Below are 19897 nucleotides of genomic sequence, written 5' to 3'. Positions count from 1 at the left end.
GCCTCAATTAAATTCACCCCAAGGGAGAGAAAAACAGAAACTGGACACTCCTTCCTTAGATATATTTTTGGAAGTTCTTGCTCATAACTATTTTTCTCAATTTATTGATAATCTTATGTTAAGTTTGTCCCCAAAAACATTGTATGCACTATCCAAATCCAAAACCCAACTATTTGCATAATGAATTGATGATGTATCTTTAGGCTCCAATCTTGCAGACATTCAAACACATACTTTACACACAGTAGTCCTACTAAAGTTACTGAAATCCATGGAGTTAGTCACAATGTGAAAAGTTACACACTTGTAGAGTACAGGATTTGCACTTTAAAGAATGCTGTCTCCAGACATGAAGTCTCACAAAAAGGGTACAAATGCAGAACTACATCCAGTCAGCTAAAGTTAGTTTATTTCTAAATTTCCACTCACTGCAGATGTCATTCAGTAGCATTTATGGATAATTTTTAGTCCTAAGAAACTATAACTTTACTTGGTGCTTGTAAACAATATGTAACACCAGACAGAATTCTGCAACTTACACTAAAAAGAAGACCTCTATTATCTACAGACATTTTCTATGGCAGAGTAGCTGACCCACTCTGTGTATGAAAATTGCACAACAGGTATAGATGTGCATGTGGAAAAACACAAACCCTTCTGAGGTAGCGATAGACACACACACCAAGAAAACATGCAAGCTTTTACCTGATATCTTCTGACAGAAAGGAGCAGTCGCTGGCATCGTAGCTGTAAACAACAGAGCCATGGAACTCTAAGATAGGCAGGTCATTTTCCAGAACACTCCTCTGAACAAGAGACTTCTGTTTAACAACATTTAGAAGAGGATCTGTTATAGGGCATATTTAGCCACATTGCAAACACATTCATTAGCAATACAACTTTCTTAAAGCCATAGTCCTGGCTACCAAAACAATTTTGGGATTGGTTTGTTACTGTAAAACTATTTAGCAGAACAGTTACAAACTTTAAAATAGACAGCTCATAGCACCACCCTTTGTTAAAGACCCTGTCTTCACTTGCTTACAAATTTGTCAAACTTTAACCATTTGGGCTAAAATTTTCCATGACAGGTGTTAACCTTTTACTGACTTGTTTTTGTAAAACTTCAGCCAAAAGAGTTCATCATTTCTGAGAACAAGACTAGGAAAAAATATGTTTTGTCCAAGTTAAAATTTTTTGGCAACCTTTTCTTCAAAATGCTGTAGCATCTCCACGCTTTGCAGCAGGAACCTGAAATATGTCATTTTGAGTCAGGCATGTGCCTTTTACCATACCTGTAAAAATGAGCCCAATTTTGGCTAAGTTATAAACCTATAACAAATTGCACATGCTCAGCTGAGACTTGTTAGGGCTTAGCAGATAAAGTCTCTGTATACACGTTCACAAGTGGAGCGAATTAATGTCACACAGGCAACCTAAATTCCAGCATTTCCTAGCTTTGGAATGTTGGACTTTGCAACCTTAATAATGTTATTTTAATATAGTTTTTGTGGTGCAATACATAGACATATGAAATAATTTGTACAGTTCATTAAAATGAACAGAAAATTTCCTATCAATAATTTCCTTTCTGCAAGCAGCATCTCCCACAATTCTGGATGTCTGGGAAGCAGAAAGCAGTGATTAGACATAAGGAGGGGTATAAATCAAGAGTTTGGTAGAAAAGATGTACCCCCCAAAAGCCCTATATTATTTCTGGGCCACCACCCACAGCACCTTTCTGCCAAAGGAGGTCTCTGCAGAAGAAAGTCCATTTTATAGTGATTAATGAAGGTGTTAGCTGCAGACCAAGTGTCCGCTTTTCAATTTCCAAAGGGGACGCATTTTCTCATTGCGCCTGTGAGGTTGCTATAGTTCTCGTGGAGCGCGCCTTGATCTCTTCTGAGCTAGGAACCTCCAATGATTTGTAGGCTTCCGCAATATATAGTCTAATCCACCTAGCAATGGAGGACTTGGAAGCTCTAAGTCCCTGCCATTTTGAGTGGAAGGACAAGAATAGAGAGCCCAATCTTCTTGAGGACTGTTTACATTTGAGATAGATGTCAGAGGAGCCTTAAAAACATCAGGTATGCCATGTCTTCTCTGTTTGCTGCTGTGGTTTTGGACAGAACAAAGGAAGCACAACCTCTTGAGAATGAAAGTAGTAGGAATTTACCTTAGTAAAAATAGATTCTGGTGTCCTGAACCCCACCTTGATCTCATGGAACATGCAGTAAAGGCTGCCGCACAGATAAGGCTGCCAGCTCCAACACTCGCCTGGTGGATGCAGCAGCTACTAAAACAGGTCTTAATGGTCAAATAAGAACACTGTAGACAACAGTTCAAGCAGATGGCTTGTCAGGGCCCTCAAAACTAGCAGTAAATCCCATTTTGGGAAGAGCGGCCTGACTGCCGGACTGGCTAACCAGACTGCTCCAAGGAATCTGGCTACCTGTGGCTTGTCAGCCATGAGGAAACCTAAGCATGTTGTGAATAGCATGCTACTAAGAGCAGACACCGACAGGCAACTGTACTGGGCTGTCTATGCCTTTCTGGGAGAAGCCCAGAATGGTTGGAATTCCGGGGTTTCTGGGATTTGCACTGGATTGGCGGGTGTAAGCTGCTCCCTCAACATTTCCAAACCCCAGGGCCCGATTCCACTGTTTTTCCTGGAAGAATCTGTGTCCCTTTGCCGGTATCTCTGCAAAGATGAGAAGCATCTCTGTCTGAAGGCTGGTCCACAGTCTCTCCTGAGGACAGTTAGTGGGGAAGGGAGAGACTGTGTGGATTTTGCCACATTGTCAGCCACCAACATAACCAACTTTTTCTCCAAAAAGGAGGGAAACTGTAAACTTGGCCGAGCATAGGACTTGCTCAGAGCCAGTATCCACCTTCCAGGGTCAGAGCCATAGGTGGTGCCTGGCTAGTCAGCTAGAAGCCATGGCTTGGACTGACAGCCTGATCGCATCCACTGAGGCATCAGCTACAAATGCTGCTGTTAGGGAGACGCTCTTTAAAATGGAACCAAAGTCAAGGTGATCTCTGGACTTAAGGCCTTTGAGATCTTCGGTCCAGGAAAGAGATGCTCCAGCCAAACAGGGAACTGCCAAAGATGCTCGGAGGGTGGCAGAGGAGACGTCAAAAGTCCTTTTGGAGAGTGGGTTCCATCCTTCTATCTATGGGATCCTTCGGGGAGAACTCCACTCCTCAGGGAATAACCATATCCCTGGTGAGGGATGCTACTGCAGCGTCCACCTCTGATGTCTCAGCAATAGAGGCCTTTGGCTCTTGTATGGTACAGACCCTGAGGTGGGGGGCTCTTGTGAATGTGCTTGCCCTTATCATCCCTAATTCACTTCCTCAAGAGAGTCTGAGACAGAAGGTTGGGGGCAGTCTGGGCACAACTCCCCATCTGCTGAGCCTGGAAAGGCTGCATCACATATAGAGCACCGCTTGGATTTGACCCAGTGCTTTCCTGGCTGCTCTGCCTCTGCAGCGGGAGAAGAGCAGGCAGGGAGATGCTACAGTGGAGACTGAAGGAGGGTTAAACCTGAGGGATAGCCAACCCAGGGAGGAAGAGGAGCACTGAAGAGGGAGAACACTGCTCCCCACGTCACAAAAACTGGGCAAAACAAGCGAAAACAGAGAAGTAAGGGTGGGAGAAACAGAAACTGCCACCGTTTGCTGCTGCAAAGGCAGAGTCTGGCAGCAAGCGGCAGCAAAGAGGGCGTGACTAGAGCATGCAGCACCTAAAGGCTGATCTACCTCCACGAAACTGCAGAGAGGAGCATAGCCCAAACACCCAGGAGCATGTGAAACGTTGGGCTGCAGAAGAGTAATTTTTAAATTATTAGGCAGGTGCCCTGAAGATTAAAACTACCATATAAATATTAAGTGTAATATCAATTGTAGTTGATATTTCATCTCATCTTTACTTGGTTAAAATGTTTATTTTGTTCCTTCTTATAAAACAACTTATTATGTCTAAGACGTGGCTTGGGCCTTGTCTTTGCTACACATTAACAGCACTAGGACAGGACTAAAAATTAGAGTAATCAAACAATGCTGGCTGTGACTATGCGGTCAGCGTAGATCAGGGTTTATCGTTAAACACCTGACACAATGCTGAACACGGCTTGTCCTCGGCAGCATCACGTTAGCTAATTCTACTCTGTACAGGACATACAATTTTGTACCAAAGACAAGCCATCAGTTATTTGGCAGCCAACAAAACACAGTACAGTAAGAAATACCCAGCTTTGGAAACAAGACTGAGTCAGAACCACAGGAGAAAAATAATCCATAGCACCTTCAAGACAACACAATCTGGCCACACTGCATATCATGGACATAGTAGCATCTCCACAGTTACATTCTAAAGTGGAAATAAAATTGTTCTCTGTAAATGTAGGTAGTAGCCTTTTGGTGTGAAATTTTAGTTTTTATATCCTTTGAATTTTCTTTTCAGTTTTGGTTATTTTATTTTATTGTGGGGGAGGGGGTTGGTTTTCTTTCTTTCTTTTTTTTTTTTTGAATAGAAAGGATTTATAATTTGGCTCTGGCTGAAATTTGTCCATGGCTGTGCATCCATCTCTTGATTGAGAGGTATATCCTGATAAGATCAGCTGCAGCCTTTGGGGGTGAGGGGAACTGCATTTCAGATCTTTGTTGATAGTTACTGATCATAAGCAAAAAAAATTGTACATAACTAGGTGCCACTTATATTCAACTGCTGTCTTGTAATGTGCAGCTTCTGCTCATAACAGAGAAGTATGGGTTTTTGTTTGTTTTTTGTGTACATCTCCTGGAATATAAGGGTTCATGTGCACCAGAAACTACTGATGCATGTAGTCTTCTCTGTAAGCAGCTGCATGTACTACTCCTGGGGGAATTCTGCACCACTGCGCATGTACAGAATTTATGTCCCCTGCAGATTTCTTTGCTTCCCTGCAGAAAAATGACTTTGTGACGGGAAGCAAAGGGAAGCCACAAGAGCGGTAATGCAACCCCCCCTACCCCACCCGCAGTGTGTTTTGTGGGCCCAGGGCAGCCGGCAGAGAGGTAAATCACTGTGGGGCAGGAGGAGGAACTAGGGAAGACCCAGCTGGTGGTTCCTACCCTGCGCCAACTCAGCTGCTAGTCCTGGCTGGTTCCTCTTCCCTGCATAGCATCTGGGGCCAGGTCAGACCCACCCTCAGATTTCTCCCCCAGCTGCAGGAAGCTCTGCAAACTCTCTCCCCCTCCACTCCCCACTTCCTGCACCCATCACTCCTCAGCTGCAGGGGGAGGGATTGCTGTACAGTGAGCTGCTCCTCCACCCACCCATGCCCCATTATCCAGACCCCCTCATACCCAGGCTCTCCTGCTGAGTCTTGCCCCGCACACTCAGATCCCCCATGATGAGCCCCACTCCCCCTGCACCTGGACCACCTCACTAAGCCACCTGCACCGATCCCCACCCCACCGAGCCTCAACCAGCTGCACCTGGATCCCCACCCCACTAAGCCCCACTGCCCCAGCATCTGGGCCTCCCGAGGCCCCCACACCCATACCCCCTACCGAGCTGTATCCCCCCCTACACACCCGACTTCCCCCCCGCTGAGTCCCAACCATCTTCACCTGGACCCTCCCTGCAGAGTCCCATTACCGTTGCACCCAGAACGCCCCAACAATCCCCTGTGCATCCAGATCCCCCACTGAGCCACCCGCATCCAGATTGCCCCACACAGAACCCTCTCAACCCACACCTGGATCCCCCCCACACTGAGCCCCTCCACACTTGGCCTTGCTGAGCCTGCCTGTCCCCGCCTGGTGCACCTGGCACGGAGGGGCAGAGCCCTGGGATGTTTCTGGGACAAGTCTGGTCCTTGCGCTGTGTCAGGGTTGGGTGCAGCCTCACGGCTGAGTCCATGCCCCGGTGGGTGCTGCAGACTAACCTCCCACCTCTGCGCAGCCAGTGGCCTGTGCTCCCCAGTGCCAGGCTGGAGCCTCCAATAATTGACAAATAACATTTGCTATAATGATAACCATTTTCCCGTTTTTAAAAGGAGGTCAGAATCATGATTATAAAGAAGACTCAGCTGCAACTTTAACTGTGGAGCAACTGCTGTTACTCCATAGCACTGGAGTATAGCAAACTCAGACAGTCAGCTACAGTAATGTACTACCCAGTGTTTTATACACAGTAACACTCATGTCTTGACTGCTATTAATTTAATCCTCATACCATGTTGTTGTTTAGTCACTGACAGACAGACAGAGCGGATTATATTTGTTGCATGTCTGTGTTAACAACTCGATATTGTTGAAATAACAGGTTAATCAGAGATAAATACAGCACTATACAGAAATAAATACATTACTACCCTTTGTTGTCAGAATAAGAGCTGTATATGTATCTTACCTGCATCTGGAAGGGACGTGCAGTTTTCATCCTCCCCCCACACCAAGTTTTCATATCACTATCATTATATAGAATTTCCAACAAAGGAAACCCAGTTTCCAAGAATATTCTCCCAGAAATATATGTTGTGATGTCATTTCTATATATTCTCTCTCATGTCAAGGCATGATTATTTACCGCTGAGAGCAATAACAATTCTTCAAGTTAATCTCTCTGTGGGTCTTTCTTACCCCACAATCAGTCTTCCATATTGATTCCCCCACAGAAAACATCTGCTATGACAATCTCTTATTAGTTTCCCAAGTCTATATATGCTTATGTCAACATTTTATATCTATATAGATATATGTTAAGGAGCTGGTTTGAAAGAATATCTGGAGTTTTAGAGACATGAAGATGCCCTAAAGTTATTAAATACAGCATAATGAAATAGGGTACCTTACTGGTCAAGGACCAGTGTTCTGGGCCTTAGAATTCAGCTATACTCTTTGTTGTGGATACAGATTCTAGAGAATAGTTAATATGTATAAATGAATCAAATATACAGAAAGAAAGAACTAAAAGTATTACTATTTATTAATAGGTACACCATTACATGGTGAAATTTATATTAAGATTGTTGTTCTGTCAAATGAAAAATTCTGTACAGCAAAATGGATCATCAATCAAAAACGTACCACATATATGCAATTAATCTACAGACAAGCTGTAAATATATTAACAATGAATGCTGGAACAACGGTACAAGCTGAAAATGTAATAAAATTGAACATTAGTCCAAACCATCTATGTAATGTAGCACAACTGGATTTTCACATCAGATCCTACCTTTTTGTCACCCACAGCATTGTCTTTACTCTGTGCAGACATCCACTGAGGAAGTTTATGATGTGGAGAAATCATTTTCAATTCTATATGATTAATTCTCCTGCATTTCTGTTATTTTTGTTCTGTAAAATTTAAGGGGAAAAAAAAGGCAGTTAGTGAACAGTCGGTATAGGAATGAGAGCTATTATTGCTGTTTTATCATTCTGAGTCCCCCAGGGTCCTCATTTTAGCTGATCACTTTAGGCTCAAGTAATCTGTCCACAGGGAAGGAAATGTACGTGACTAAGTAAATGCAGGAGTTCTTCACCAGAGTTATCATCATCTGCTACATGTACACACGAATGTATAAAAACACATGAAAGAAGAAAATCTCAAAATATCCTCCTGAGAGAAAGTTCAGTGAAGTCTTTTGCACATTATGACAGCACCAACTAATTTAGGATTAAATGACTTGTGTATTTTTCCACTAAAACAATTCAACCATTAACAGCTATGATGCTAACATACCAAGGAATCCTAGGGATTTTGTTTGTTTAACACTTAATCTAGTGATGCACAGTTCTGTTCTCTAGCTAGCCTTCTTACTCAGAAATAGTTACATGCTGTTCGCACAATTCATGGTTTGAAACTCCCTTTGCAGTGGAGAGTAGGAACGTTGGTCTGATGAGAGCAGGTTGCCTCGGCTATGGGGATTAGTCCTGAATGTTCCCGCCCCACCAAGTTGTGTTGAAGAGGAACCAATGGAGCAGCAACACACAATGCTGGTCTTACCAGCTCTCGGTGCGGTTACACTGCCCATTGTGCTGTCTCCAGCAGTTCCAGTTCAACTCACTGCTTTGTTGCATGTCTGAGTTAATGACTCAAGATTTTCAAATAATGTGTGTAGCAGAGTGGAACCCTGCTCCTGCCCTGAGGGGTTTAAAAGCAGCCTGGCAGGGCTTGAGAGCTGCTGCTCTAGGCTGGGCTGATTGAGGGAGTGGCTGCAGGTGAGGCCACGCCCCAAACTGAACAGGGCCTTATAAGAAGGCCAGAGAAGCTAGAAGCCAAGACAGTCTCTCTCTGTATTCAGAGGGAGAAGGGCCTGGCTGCAGGGAACTGAGATAAGGTACCTAGGGTGAAGCAGGGCTGGGGAGCTCCAGCCTAGAAAGCCCCAGGCTGCGGCCTAGCACAGGGCCAACAGGTACTGGGGGTTGCAGAGGGCAGCCCAGGGGTAGGCCAAGGCAGCAGGTCCAAACCCCTTTGCCTGTGATGAGTAGGCTGATACTGCAGTCTGCCCCAGAGTGTGGGGCTAGACAATGACTGGCAGTAGCCAATACTGAGGCAAGGTGGGGATAGAGGGTGGGGGTTCCCCAAGGAGGGGAGACCCAGAGAGAAAGGGGTTACTGCCAGGGGCAGCACCCCATGTGAAAGGGCACCGTGTCCAGGGAGGGACATGGGGGCCAGAGGACAGGTGGATCACCAGCCTGCAGAGGGCGCTCCAGCGCTGGAAAAGAGCTAACTCCCGGAGTCACCAGCTGGAGGCGCCACAGGGGTGAGTCAGCCCATCTACAATGGGCTAAATTGGAATTATTTAATCTAAGATTATGAATCAGATTAGTCCAGCACTATACAGAATACAGAAAGAGATACATTATTACCCTACCAAGAGCTGGCTCTGTCTCAGTGTATATCTGGAAGGAAGCGCAGCCCTCATTCCCCCAGTGAAGTTCCCTTACCAATATCATTATATAGGGTTGTAGACAAAGAAACCTTTTTTGCAAGAATATTCCCCAGGAACATATGTTCTGATGTCATTTCTATACATTCTCAGTTTACCTGGTTTATGTGTGAAGGCCTGATTATTCACAGCTGAGAAGACTAACAATTCTTCAAGATAATCTCTCTCAATGAGTCCTTCTTACCCCACAATCAATCTTCCCTATTGATTCCCCAACAGAAAACATCTGCTGTAACAATCATCCCTTATTAGTTTCTCAAGTCTATATATGCTTCTGTACCCATTACGTATATGCCCTATATCAGTGGTTCTCAAACTAGGTTCGCCGTCCCAGGCCAATGGAGGCTGCAGGAAGCGGCGTGGCCTGAGGGATGTGCTGGCCACCTTTCCTGCAGCCCCCATTGGCCTGGAGCAGCGAACCGCAGCCAGTGGGAGCCGTGATCAGCCAAACCTGTGGACGCGGCAGGTAAACAAACCGGCCCGGCCCACCAGGGGCTTTCCCTGAACAAGCAGCGGCCCTAGTTTGAGAACCACTGCCCTACATGTATGTAAAGGAGATTGTTTCCAAGAATATTTGGGGTTTTATAGATATGAAGGTGCCAGAGATTGTTAAAATACAGCTGGTTTCAGAGGGGTAGCCGTGTTAGTCTGTATCAATAAAAACAAAGAGGAGTCCTTGTGGCAGCTTGGAAACTAACAAATTATTTGGGCATAAGCTTTTGTGGGCTATAACCCACTTCCTCAGATGCATGGAGTGGAAAATACAAGTAAGGAGGTATAAATATACAGCACATGAAAAGATGGGAGTTGCCTTACCAAGTGGGGGGGGGGGTCAGTGCTAAAGAGGCCAATTCAATTAGCGTGAACGTGAGCAATTCTCAGCAGTTGACAAGGTGGTGTGAGTATCAACAGAGGGGAAATTATTTTTTGTAGTGACCCAGCCACTCAGTCTTTATTCAGGCGGAATTTGATGGTGTCAAGTTTGCAAATTAATCCCAGTTCTGCAGTTTCTCGTTGGTCTGTTTCTGAAGTTTTTTGTTGAAGAATGGCAAATTTTAGGTCTGTTGTTGAGTGTCCAGGGAGACTGAAGTGTTCTCCTACTGGTTTTTGAATGTTACAATTCTTTGTCTGATTTGTGTCCATTTATTCTTTTGCGTAGAGACTGTCCAGTTTGGCCAATGTACATGGCAGAGGGGCATTGCTGGCACATGATGGCATATATCACATTGGTAGATGTGCAGGTGAACGATGGTATGGCTTGATGGTACGGCTGATGTGGTTGGGTCCTAGAATGGTGTCCCTTGAATAAATATGCAGACAGAGTTGGCAACATGGTTTGTTGCAGGGATTGGTTCCTGGATTAGTTTTTCTGGTGTGGGGTTGCTGGTGAGCATTTGCTTCAGGTTGCGGGGCTATCTGTAAGTGAGGACTGGCCTGTCCCCAAAGATCTGAGAGAGTGAGGGCTCGACCTTCAGGATAGGTTGTGGATCCCTGATGAGGCACTGTAGTGCTTCTAGTTGGGGGCTGTAGGTGACGGCTAGTGGCATTCTGTTACTTTGTTGGGCCTGTCCTGTAGTAGGTGACTTCTGGGTACCCTTCTGGCTCTGTCAATTTGTTCTTAAAACTACAATACCCACCTATCCCACGAGAGCTTATGCCCAAATAAGTGTGTTAGTTTTAAGGTGCCTCAAGGACTCCTCACCGTTTTTAAAATACGGTATGATGGAGAACATTCCTGCATAGGGTTACCTATCAGTCAAGGGCCAGTGTTCTGCGCTTTAGAATTCAGACACACTCTTTGTTGAAGATAAAGATTCTAAAGAATAGCTAATATATAAATTAATCAAACAGAAAAAAAGAATAGGGTTAATATTTACTAACAGATACTAACAGCTTCCTCTTGAGTTCTGTAGCAGAGATCAGGGGCAACACAACAAATGCACATAGTTCAGCCCCCAAGATCCTCAACAGCTTCCCCTCCACTCAGCCGCCAGAGAGGGCAACACGACTGTGAGTGGTAGAGGAATGGTAGGCCAGTATTAAGATGAAAGAAGATTAACAACAGGAAGGAGGGAGAGCCTGGGCAAGGAGAGAGAAGACAAGATAGACTAGGTAAATGAGGAAGTGATGGGAGATAAGGAGAAGTTACTTATTGGTGCCTAATGTTGAGTCACCTCTCTGCATTGGCACTTATGGGAGTTGTCCACCGGTGGCGAGCACACACAACCTTCTGGAAGGCTGCATACACCAGTGTGGAGGGAGGAGGGGAGCGCACACATGTGCAAGTGCTCTCTCATGGCATCAAATGTTCAGCAACTAAGGCTATAAGAGACTTCACCTCCTTAACTTCCTGTCCCTTCTCCCGAACCAGTGTCCTGATGTTATACGGGACCCGGAGGTGAAGGGAAAGGTGGTTGTTGAGTGTGAATGCACAGGTGATTGGTGGATAAACCTCTCTTTCTTTGCGCCTCTGTACAGTCCCACTTGTGGGAGATTAGTGAGCAGTACTGAGGAGCTCTTAGCAAAAAATACAAACTGCAGCACTGCTCTCCCAAATTGAGCACTGGAGTGCCGTGTTAAGCACATGGCATCATGCCTGGCGAAAAGTACAAACTGGCCTTCAAGTTGCAGCTCTACAGATTTTTCCCTACTGGAATGTACCCAAGACATGCCACAGAAGCCACCGTGGTTCCAGTCAAATGGTCCTCAACCCTTGCTAGTCCTGGTACCCTCACTATGTTGAAATGGTTTTATACAGACTTTAATTCAATTAGATGTTCTCTGTGTGTCAAGGTGGATTGATTTAAATCAAATCAATTTAATCATGATTTAAATCAGCAAGCAGAAAACTGAGTTAAATTTATTTTAATCTTAGTTTGCTTTTGTACTTTTTATTTTTCTAAAGAAAGGCTGACTCTCATTGGTTGGTAAACATGTTGGTTTGCAATTAAATTAGCCTTTATAGCTAAATTTGGGCATTCTTTTTGCTAATCGCGAGGATGCACTAAATCTATATATATTTAAGGAATTATATAACAATTTATATTTATTCAGATTCTTAATTTTTAGAAAATGGTTAATTAAGCATTTCTTATTTACTAAACAACTTTTTTATTCATGATTTTTTGGTCACACCATTTGGATGGAAATTCAATTAAACACAAAAACAGTTACTTTTTTTAATTAGTTAAACAAAATTACTTTAAATGTGCTGGATACATAAGTAAATGTTTATCAAAACATGCTTTGCATTTAAAATTACTATTAAACAATGGAAGTATTATCTGTTATTGAATTGAATTTGTCGTTTCTGGTTAACAGGTTCTTCAAGATTGTAGTATTAGTAGCTCTCATCTTCTCACACCTAAGCCTGGTCTACACTACAAAGTTAGGTCAATATAAGTCACGTTAGATCGATTTAATAATGTATGTGTCTACACTACCAAGTCCCTTCCACTGACCTAAGTGGCCTGTAAAGTCGACTTCTGTACTCCATCTCGACAATAGGCGTAGCACTTGATTCGACATGGGGATAGCGTAGACACTGCGTTGTGTAATTTGAATGAACTGGCCTCCAGGAGGTGTCACACACTGCTCTGTCGTAACTGCTCTGGAGAACACTTTCAACTCCACTGCACATCAGCCAGGTACACAGGAAACAGCCACTCCCCTATTAAAGCCCTGGGAACTTTTGAATTTTCATTTCCTGTTTGATCAGCTTGGAGAGCTCATCAGCACAGCTGATCATAGAGACTCAAGGCCACAAACGCACTCCAGCATGGAGTACAGAAGAGGTGATGGATCTTATTGGTGTATGGGGAGAAGAGTTTGTGCAGGCAGAGCTCCAATCCAGCGGAGGAAACACTGACATCTATGCCAAAATTGTGGGGGGCATGGGGGAGAAGGGCTACATGAGGGACATGCAGCAGTGCTGCGTGAAAATAAAGGAGCTTCGGCAAGCATACCATAAGACAAGGGAGGCGAACAGTTGTTCTGGTGATGCCCCACAGACATGCCGCTTTTATGAGGAGCTGCATGTGATTCTTGATGGCAACACCACCATTACCCCAAAACTCTCTATGGATACCTCCCAGAAGCTCCGGGCGGCCTCAAGCAACAACGAGGATATTGTTGACGACAAGGGGGAGAATGCGAGGCAGGCAAGCGGAGGATCCATTCTCCCTGACAGCCAAGAACTGTGTTTTGCCCTGGAACCCATCCCTTCACAAGACCAATTACCGGTGGACCGTGATGCCATGAAAGCGCTTCTGGTGAGTATCCAGTTTCCAATCAAACTTTAGGATTACATGCTGTTATTTTTTATGTTTAATCTGAACAAAAAAGTAGGTGTAGTTGGTATAGGTGGCCACTCCAGCTACACAGAGGGTGCTCTCAGATAAAACTATTTACCTGCACAGGGATGGCCTTAGAATCCTCCATGGAGATCTCTAGGAAGCTTTCACGGAGGTTCTTTGCAATCCTTTGCAGAAGGTTTCTGGGGAGGGCTGCCTTATTTCATCTACCACAGTAGGACACTGTCCCGAGCCGCTCCAGTATTAACTCTGCTGGCATCATTGCAGTACAGAGCATTGCAGCATAAAGGCCAGGTCTGTACCCAGACGCTTACAGCATCTGCTCCCTTTCCATCTCTGTTACCCTCAGGAGAGTGATATCGCATCACTTAGGGGAAATGGAGGGAAGTTTTGGATGCTAGCCTTTAAGCCGCAAACAATTCAACTAGTAATCCGCCCCCTGTTTGGTGAAATCTGGGTTACACAACCACGCTTTCCCAAGCGTGCTGTGGTTGTGGTTGGAAGGGATTTCAACCAGCATTTTTTAAAAAGGGGGGGGGAAATGGGAAGCTTCCTGTTTGTCTCCCTTCCCTCCCAATCTGGTGCCGCTTTTGTAAAAATCAAACTATTTGATTTTTGTACCTGTCCTCAGGTTGCTAGGGGAAAGGAGGCTTTTCTGAAGTTCCAACCAGTGATCTCAAGGATGTCTTCACAAAAGCTGCAGCACAAGACCTCTCTTGCCCATGTCTCATGGCTGTACTCACCATGGCTGGAGCAGCAAACTGACTCTTGCAATAGCCAGTGGTGATGATTACATTGTGACTTGCAGGGAAGTGCACTGAGGGGTATTTATTTAATAAAAAGTATTAACCTTGCACTAGAAACAATGCATGCGCTGTCAATGCTACCCTTGTGCTTTTCATTCTTTGCAGCTGAAACCTAGTCTGCAGAGAGAAGAGTGAGGGGGAATTTGATAGCTGCTTTCAACTACCTGAAAGGGGGTTCCAAAGAGGATGGATCTAGACTGTTCTCAGTGGTAGCAGATGACAGAACAAGGAGCAATGGTCTCAAGTTGCAGTGGGGAAGGTTCAGGTTGGATATTAGGAAAAACTTTTTCACTAGTAGGGTGGTGAAGAACTGGAATGGGTTACCTAGGGAGGAGGTGGAAACTTCTTCCTTAGAGGTTTTTAAGGCCCACAGGGCTTGACAAAGCCATGGCTGGGATGATTTAGTTGGGTTTGGTCCTGCTTTGAGCAGGGGGTTGGACTAGATGACCTTCTGAGGTCCCTTCCAACCCTGATATGCTATGATTCTATGAACACAGAGGACCCTCGCAACCCATCCATTCTCATCCCACAATGGGGTAACCCAGGAGTGGCCAACCTGTGGCTCTGGAGCCGCATGCAGCTCTTCAGAGGTTAATATGCAGCTCCTTGTACAGGTGCTGACTCCGAGGATGGAGCTACAGATGCTAACTTTCCAATGTGCTGTAGGGTGCTCACTGCTCAACCCCCTGCTCTGCTCCAAGTCCTGCCACCACTCCACCCCTTTCCCCAAGGCCCCTGCCCCTTCCCCCGAGCCTGCCATGCTCTCGCTCCTCCCACCTCCCCACTAGAGCCTCCTGTGCGCTGCAAAACAGCTGACTGTGGCAGGCAGGAGGCATGGGGAAGGGTGGGGAGGTGCTGATTGGCGGGGCTGCCGGTGGACAAGAGGTGCTGGGGTGGGAAGGGGTAGCGGATGGGGGGCTGCTGACATATTACTGTGGCTCTTTGGCAATGTTTGTTGGTAAATTCTGGCTTCTTTTCAGGCTCAGGTTTGCCACACCTGGGGTAACCCCTGCTGGAGGGCTGGGAGAGAATTCTGGGATAGCAGAAGACGTGTAGTGGGCTTGTCAGACTCTGGGAAGGTGGCCTAGTTCTGCCACATGGTGACTGGAATGGGGTATGAACAATCACGATCAGGGACAACCCTTCTGTCAGGCACTGACACGGTGAGAACAAATAGTCCTACTGCTGGGAGGCTTTGTTCTGGTGGCTCCAAAGTGGTCAGCACCAGGAGATCCCACGCCATAGGAGTGAAGAGTCTTGGCACTTCCCCTTCCTTTCTTAGGCAACTTTGCGGTGCTGGCCTGCTTCCTCTTGTTCTCCATTTAGGATCAATGTCCGGGAGTGAGCTTGGTGCCAACATGTCAGTGCAGAGGAACCGGTAAGATTCTCCAGAGCAGGTTTAGAGGGAGCCTGGGGAGAGTCAGGTGCCATCTCGCTTGGAGCCAATGGCGCTTTTCAGTGGGTGCTGACAGCACAGACTGGGCCTTTGCCTTTGCAACTGCAGGGGTCTTTGGAGAGCCTGCACTGAAACCTCTAGAAGAGGGAGGTGCCAAAGCCAAGGCAGGAGTTCCCTCTTGAGTTCTGTAAGGGTGGGCTTCAGCACTAGAGGGTCATTCCAGTGTCAGTGCAGAACTAGGACCTGGGCTCTCAGCACCTCAAAGCAAGGTAGGCTTAACACCAAAGATGGGGCTCGTGGCTAAAGCCCGCAGAGTGCACACTAGGCTGGAGAACATGCTTCCTCCAGATACCTGATGTATCCCAGAATCTGATGCTCATGACAGATACTTACCAGGCATGAGGCACACTTCAGGATCCTGACACAAGGAAAAAAGGAAAGCAGTAGAACAGAGACCCTGGACTTCAGAAAAGCAGACTTCGACTCCCTCAGGGAACTGATGGGCAAGGTCCCCTGGGAGAATAACATGACGGGGAAAGGAGTCGAGGAAAGCTGGCTGTATTTCAAAGAAACCTTATTGAGGTTGCAGGAACAAACCATCCCGATGTGTAGGAAGAAAAGTAAATATGGCAGGCGACCAGCTTGGCTTAACAGTGAAATCCTTGCTTGTCTTAAACACAAAAGAACAGCTTAAAGAAGTGGAAGATTGGACAAATAACCAGGGAGGAGTATAAAAGTATTGTTCAGGCATGCAGGTGTGAAATCAGGAAGGCCAAATCACACTTGGAGTTGCAGCTAGCCGGAGATGTTAGGAGTAACAAGAAGGGTTTCTTTAGGTATGTTAGCAACAGGAAGAAAGTCAAGGAAAGTGTGGGCCCCTTGCTGAATGAGGGAGGGAACCTAGTGACAGAGGATGTGGAGAAAGCTAGTGTACTCAATGCTTTTTTTGCCTGTCTTCACAGACAAGGTCAGCTCCCAGACAGCTGCACTCTGCAGCACGGTATGGGGAGGAGGTGACCAGCTCTCTGTGGAGAAAGAAGTAGTTCGGGGCTATATAGGAAAGCTGGACGAGCACAAGTCCATGGGGCCGGATGCGCTGCATCCGAGGGTGCTAAAGGAGTTGGCCGATGAGATTGCAGAGCCATTGGCCATTATCTTTGAAAAATCATGGCGATCGGGGGAGGTCCCGGATGACTGGAAAAAAGCTAATGTAGTGCCCATCTTTAAAAAAGGGAAGGAAGATCCAGGGAACTACAGGCCAGTCAGTCTCACCTCAGTCCCTGGAAAAATCATGGAACAGGTCCTCAAGGAATCAATCCTGAACCACTTAAAGGAGGGGAAAGTGATCAGGAACAGTCAGCATGGATTCACCAAGGGCAAGTCATGCCTGACTAACCTAATTGCCTTCTATGATGAGATAACCGGCTCTGTGGATGAGGGGAAAGCAGTGGATGTGCTATTTCTGGACTTTAGCAAAGCTTTTGATACAGTCTCCCACAGTATTCTTGCCAGCAAGTTAAAGAAGTATGGGCTGGATGAATGGACGGTAAGGTGGATAGAAAACTGGCTAGATGGTCAGGCTCAACGGGTAGTGATCAATGGTTCCATGTCTAGTTGGCAGCCGGTATCAAGTGGAGTGCCCCAAGGGTCGGTGCTGGGGCCGGTTTTATTCAATATCTTCATTGACGATCTGGAGGATGGTGTGGACTGCACCCTTAGCAAGTTTGCAGATGACACTAAACTGGGAGGAGTGGTTGATACGCTGGAGGGTAGGGATAGGATACAGAGGGACCTAGACAAACTAGAGGATTGGGCCAAAAGAAATATGATGACGGAAGAATCCCATGCACTGCTACAGACTAGGGACCGAATGGCTGGGCAGCAGTTCTGCAGAAAAGGACCTAGGGGTTACGGTGGACGAAAAGCTGAATATGAGTCAACAGTGTGCCCTTGTTGCCAAGAAGGCTAATGGCATTTTGGGTTGTATAAGTAGGGGCATTTCCAGCAGATCGAGGGATGTGATCATTCCCCTCTACTCAGCACTGGTGAGGCCTCATTTGGAGTACTGTGTCCAGTTTTGGGCCCCACACTACAAGAAGGATGTGGATAAATTGGAGAGAGTCCAGCGGAGGGCAACAAAAATGATTAGGGGGCTGGAGCACATGACTTATGAGGAGAGGCTGAGGGAACTGGGATTGTTTAGTCTGCAGAAGAGAAGAATGAGGGGGGATTTGATAGCTGCTTTCAACTACCTGAAAGGGGGTTCCAAAGAGGATGGATCTAGACTGTTCTCAGTGGTAGAAGATGACAGAACAAGGAGTAATGGTCTCAAGTTGCAGAGGGGGAGGTTTAGGTTGGATATTAGGAAAAACTTTTTCACTAGTAGGGTGGTGAAGAACTGGAATGGGTTACCTAGGGAGGTGGTGGAATCTCCTTCCTTAGAGGTTTTTAAGGTCAGGCTTGACAAAGCCCTGGCTGGGATGATTTAGTTGGGTTTGGTCCTGCTTTGAGCAGGGGGTTGGTCTAGATGACCTCCTGAGGTCCCTTCCAACCCTGAGATTCTATGATTCTTGAACTCTCTTTTAGGGTTTGACTTCAGTGCCCAAAAGCCCCAAGGGCTCCCAGGAGATTTAGAAAAAACTCAGTGAGTCTATGAAGTTATTAACACTACACAACTCTAGCACTGAAACTAAGCTGTCCATAGATTTGGGGGGTGAAAACTCAAATAAGTGCCTCACTACAGACACAGCAGTGGGTCCCTTCTGCTCTTTAAAGTAGCAGAAAAAGAACAGAAGGTGTTGGAGGAGTGCATCCTTTTATACAGAGCTCTACAATCCAAATGCTCAATTTCAAGAGGGTGCTCATGCATGCACTCCTAACAGATGCTGCTTTCAAGAGGGCTCTGTGCACCCATTTGTCAGGAGGCAGTTCCCACTAGTGGGAACGCATGGATGCCCTTAAAGAAGAACCTAATTAGTCCACACCTATTAGCTGAGATCCCTACCTGAAAGGTGCATCACCCACTCCATGCACTGCCCCAAGGCATCACTCAGTGAGCTCTTCATAGAATTACGGAAGTCATCTAGTTGTCTGAGACAATGCAGGGTTGTTCTGTACATTTTCAAGTCCCTGTCCCACCACCATCTGCCACTATTTTTAAAAAATATATAGATTTAATCAATGACAATTCCAACACTTCTACTGAGAAGCCATTCTGCAGCCTATTAGATATGCGTCCACATTTTTCTGAAGAGTCAGCCAACATGTTCCTTTTCCAGTTATAACATTCACACCACCCTACATAATTCATCTCCTACCTTGGTGCTTACCTGAAAAAGTTTGTAAGAGTTATGTTCCCTTCTCTCTGCATCCCCCCACTGGCTCCCTGTTCTCCATTTCATCAAATACAATGTTTTCACTTCCAAGGCCTTTCAGAGTCTATCCCACACTGCCTATCATCTCTCTCACGCTATCAAGATCTCAGCTCCCGCCTCTATCCTGCCAATGAAGGCTGCCTTCATCACCCGCTTGTTACATGTTAAGCAAGCACCTCCAGGCTCTCTCTCACCATGCTGTACATATGGGATGAGCTCCCCATAAATACCCTCAAAGACACCTTATTGTCCTCTTTCACATCTCTTCTTAATTCTCCTCTTTGTTGGAATACCTCCAAAACTCTTGACAACCATTGGGCAGCAGGTGTGGGTGAGCCCACTGCCTAGCATGCTAACCAGTCCTGACTTGTTTCTTTATGTTCCCTAGTCTGTTTGTCTGCATTCCCCTGTTGTCTCGTCCTAAAGTGTAAGTTCTTTGCAGAAGGGACCATCTTTTGGTGTGTTTGTACAGTGCCTAGCACAATAAGTCCCTGGTCCATGACATGAGGTTCTAAAGCAACAAAGAGCTTCCTTCATAAGTCAATCCCACCAGCCCACCATCCAGTTTTATATCTTCTGCAAATTTCATGAATGAAATTTGGTTTGCTTCCTCTTCTAGATCTAGAGCACTAATAAAGTGTGATACAACCCTAGTGCATTGCAGTTCATCACACCAAGGGTCTTATTCTCCCATAAGTCTAGTTCACACGAGTAGGACTATGATGGTCATGCCAATCTTTAAAACATTCCACGGCAGAGGTTTAGATAAACAATGACAGATCATGGAAAGAAGAGGGGATCGGAGAGTGAGCTCACTCCATGCTCACTCTGTAGCTGTGGCTCCTATCCCAGGGACAGAGGGGCAAATTTGATTGGTGTTACACCCTAGCACATAGTGTTGATGCACAGAAAAGGTAATAGGTAATAAAGGTAATAATTGGAGATATACCAATCTCCTAGAACTGGAAGGGACCTTGAAAGGTCATTGAGTCCAGCCCCCTGCCTTCACTAGCAGGACCAATTTTTGCCCCAGATCCTTAAGTGGCCTCCTCAAGGATTG

At 45.8% G+C, this 19897-nt stretch overlaps 1 protein-coding gene across 2 annotated transcripts in view; it reads right to left on the bottom strand.

The window, feature by feature from the left end:
- Positions 1-19897, bottom strand: part of WRN (WRN RecQ like helicase) — a 112137-nt gene that overhangs the window by 88596 nt on the left and 3644 nt on the right. For both annotated transcript variants that reach the window (XM_045017830.1, XM_045017829.1), the window contains exons 2-3: positions 7232-7353; positions 706-821 (exon numbers count right to left, since the gene is read on the bottom strand). In XM_045017830.1, the coding sequence (XP_044873765.1) occupies positions 706-821; positions 7232-7306 (191 nt within the window). In that variant the 5' untranslated portion in view covers positions 7307-7353. The remainder of the gene's footprint in view (positions 1-705; positions 822-7231; positions 7354-19897) is intronic.

This window comes from Mauremys mutica, chromosome 5 (assembly GCF_020497125.1).
Source record: "Mauremys mutica isolate MM-2020 ecotype Southern chromosome 5, ASM2049712v1, whole genome shotgun sequence".
In the NCBI taxonomy this organism is placed as follows: domain Eukaryota; kingdom Metazoa; phylum Chordata; order Testudines; family Geoemydidae; genus Mauremys; species Mauremys mutica.
This window is presented reverse-complemented; position numbering and strand designations above follow the sequence as displayed.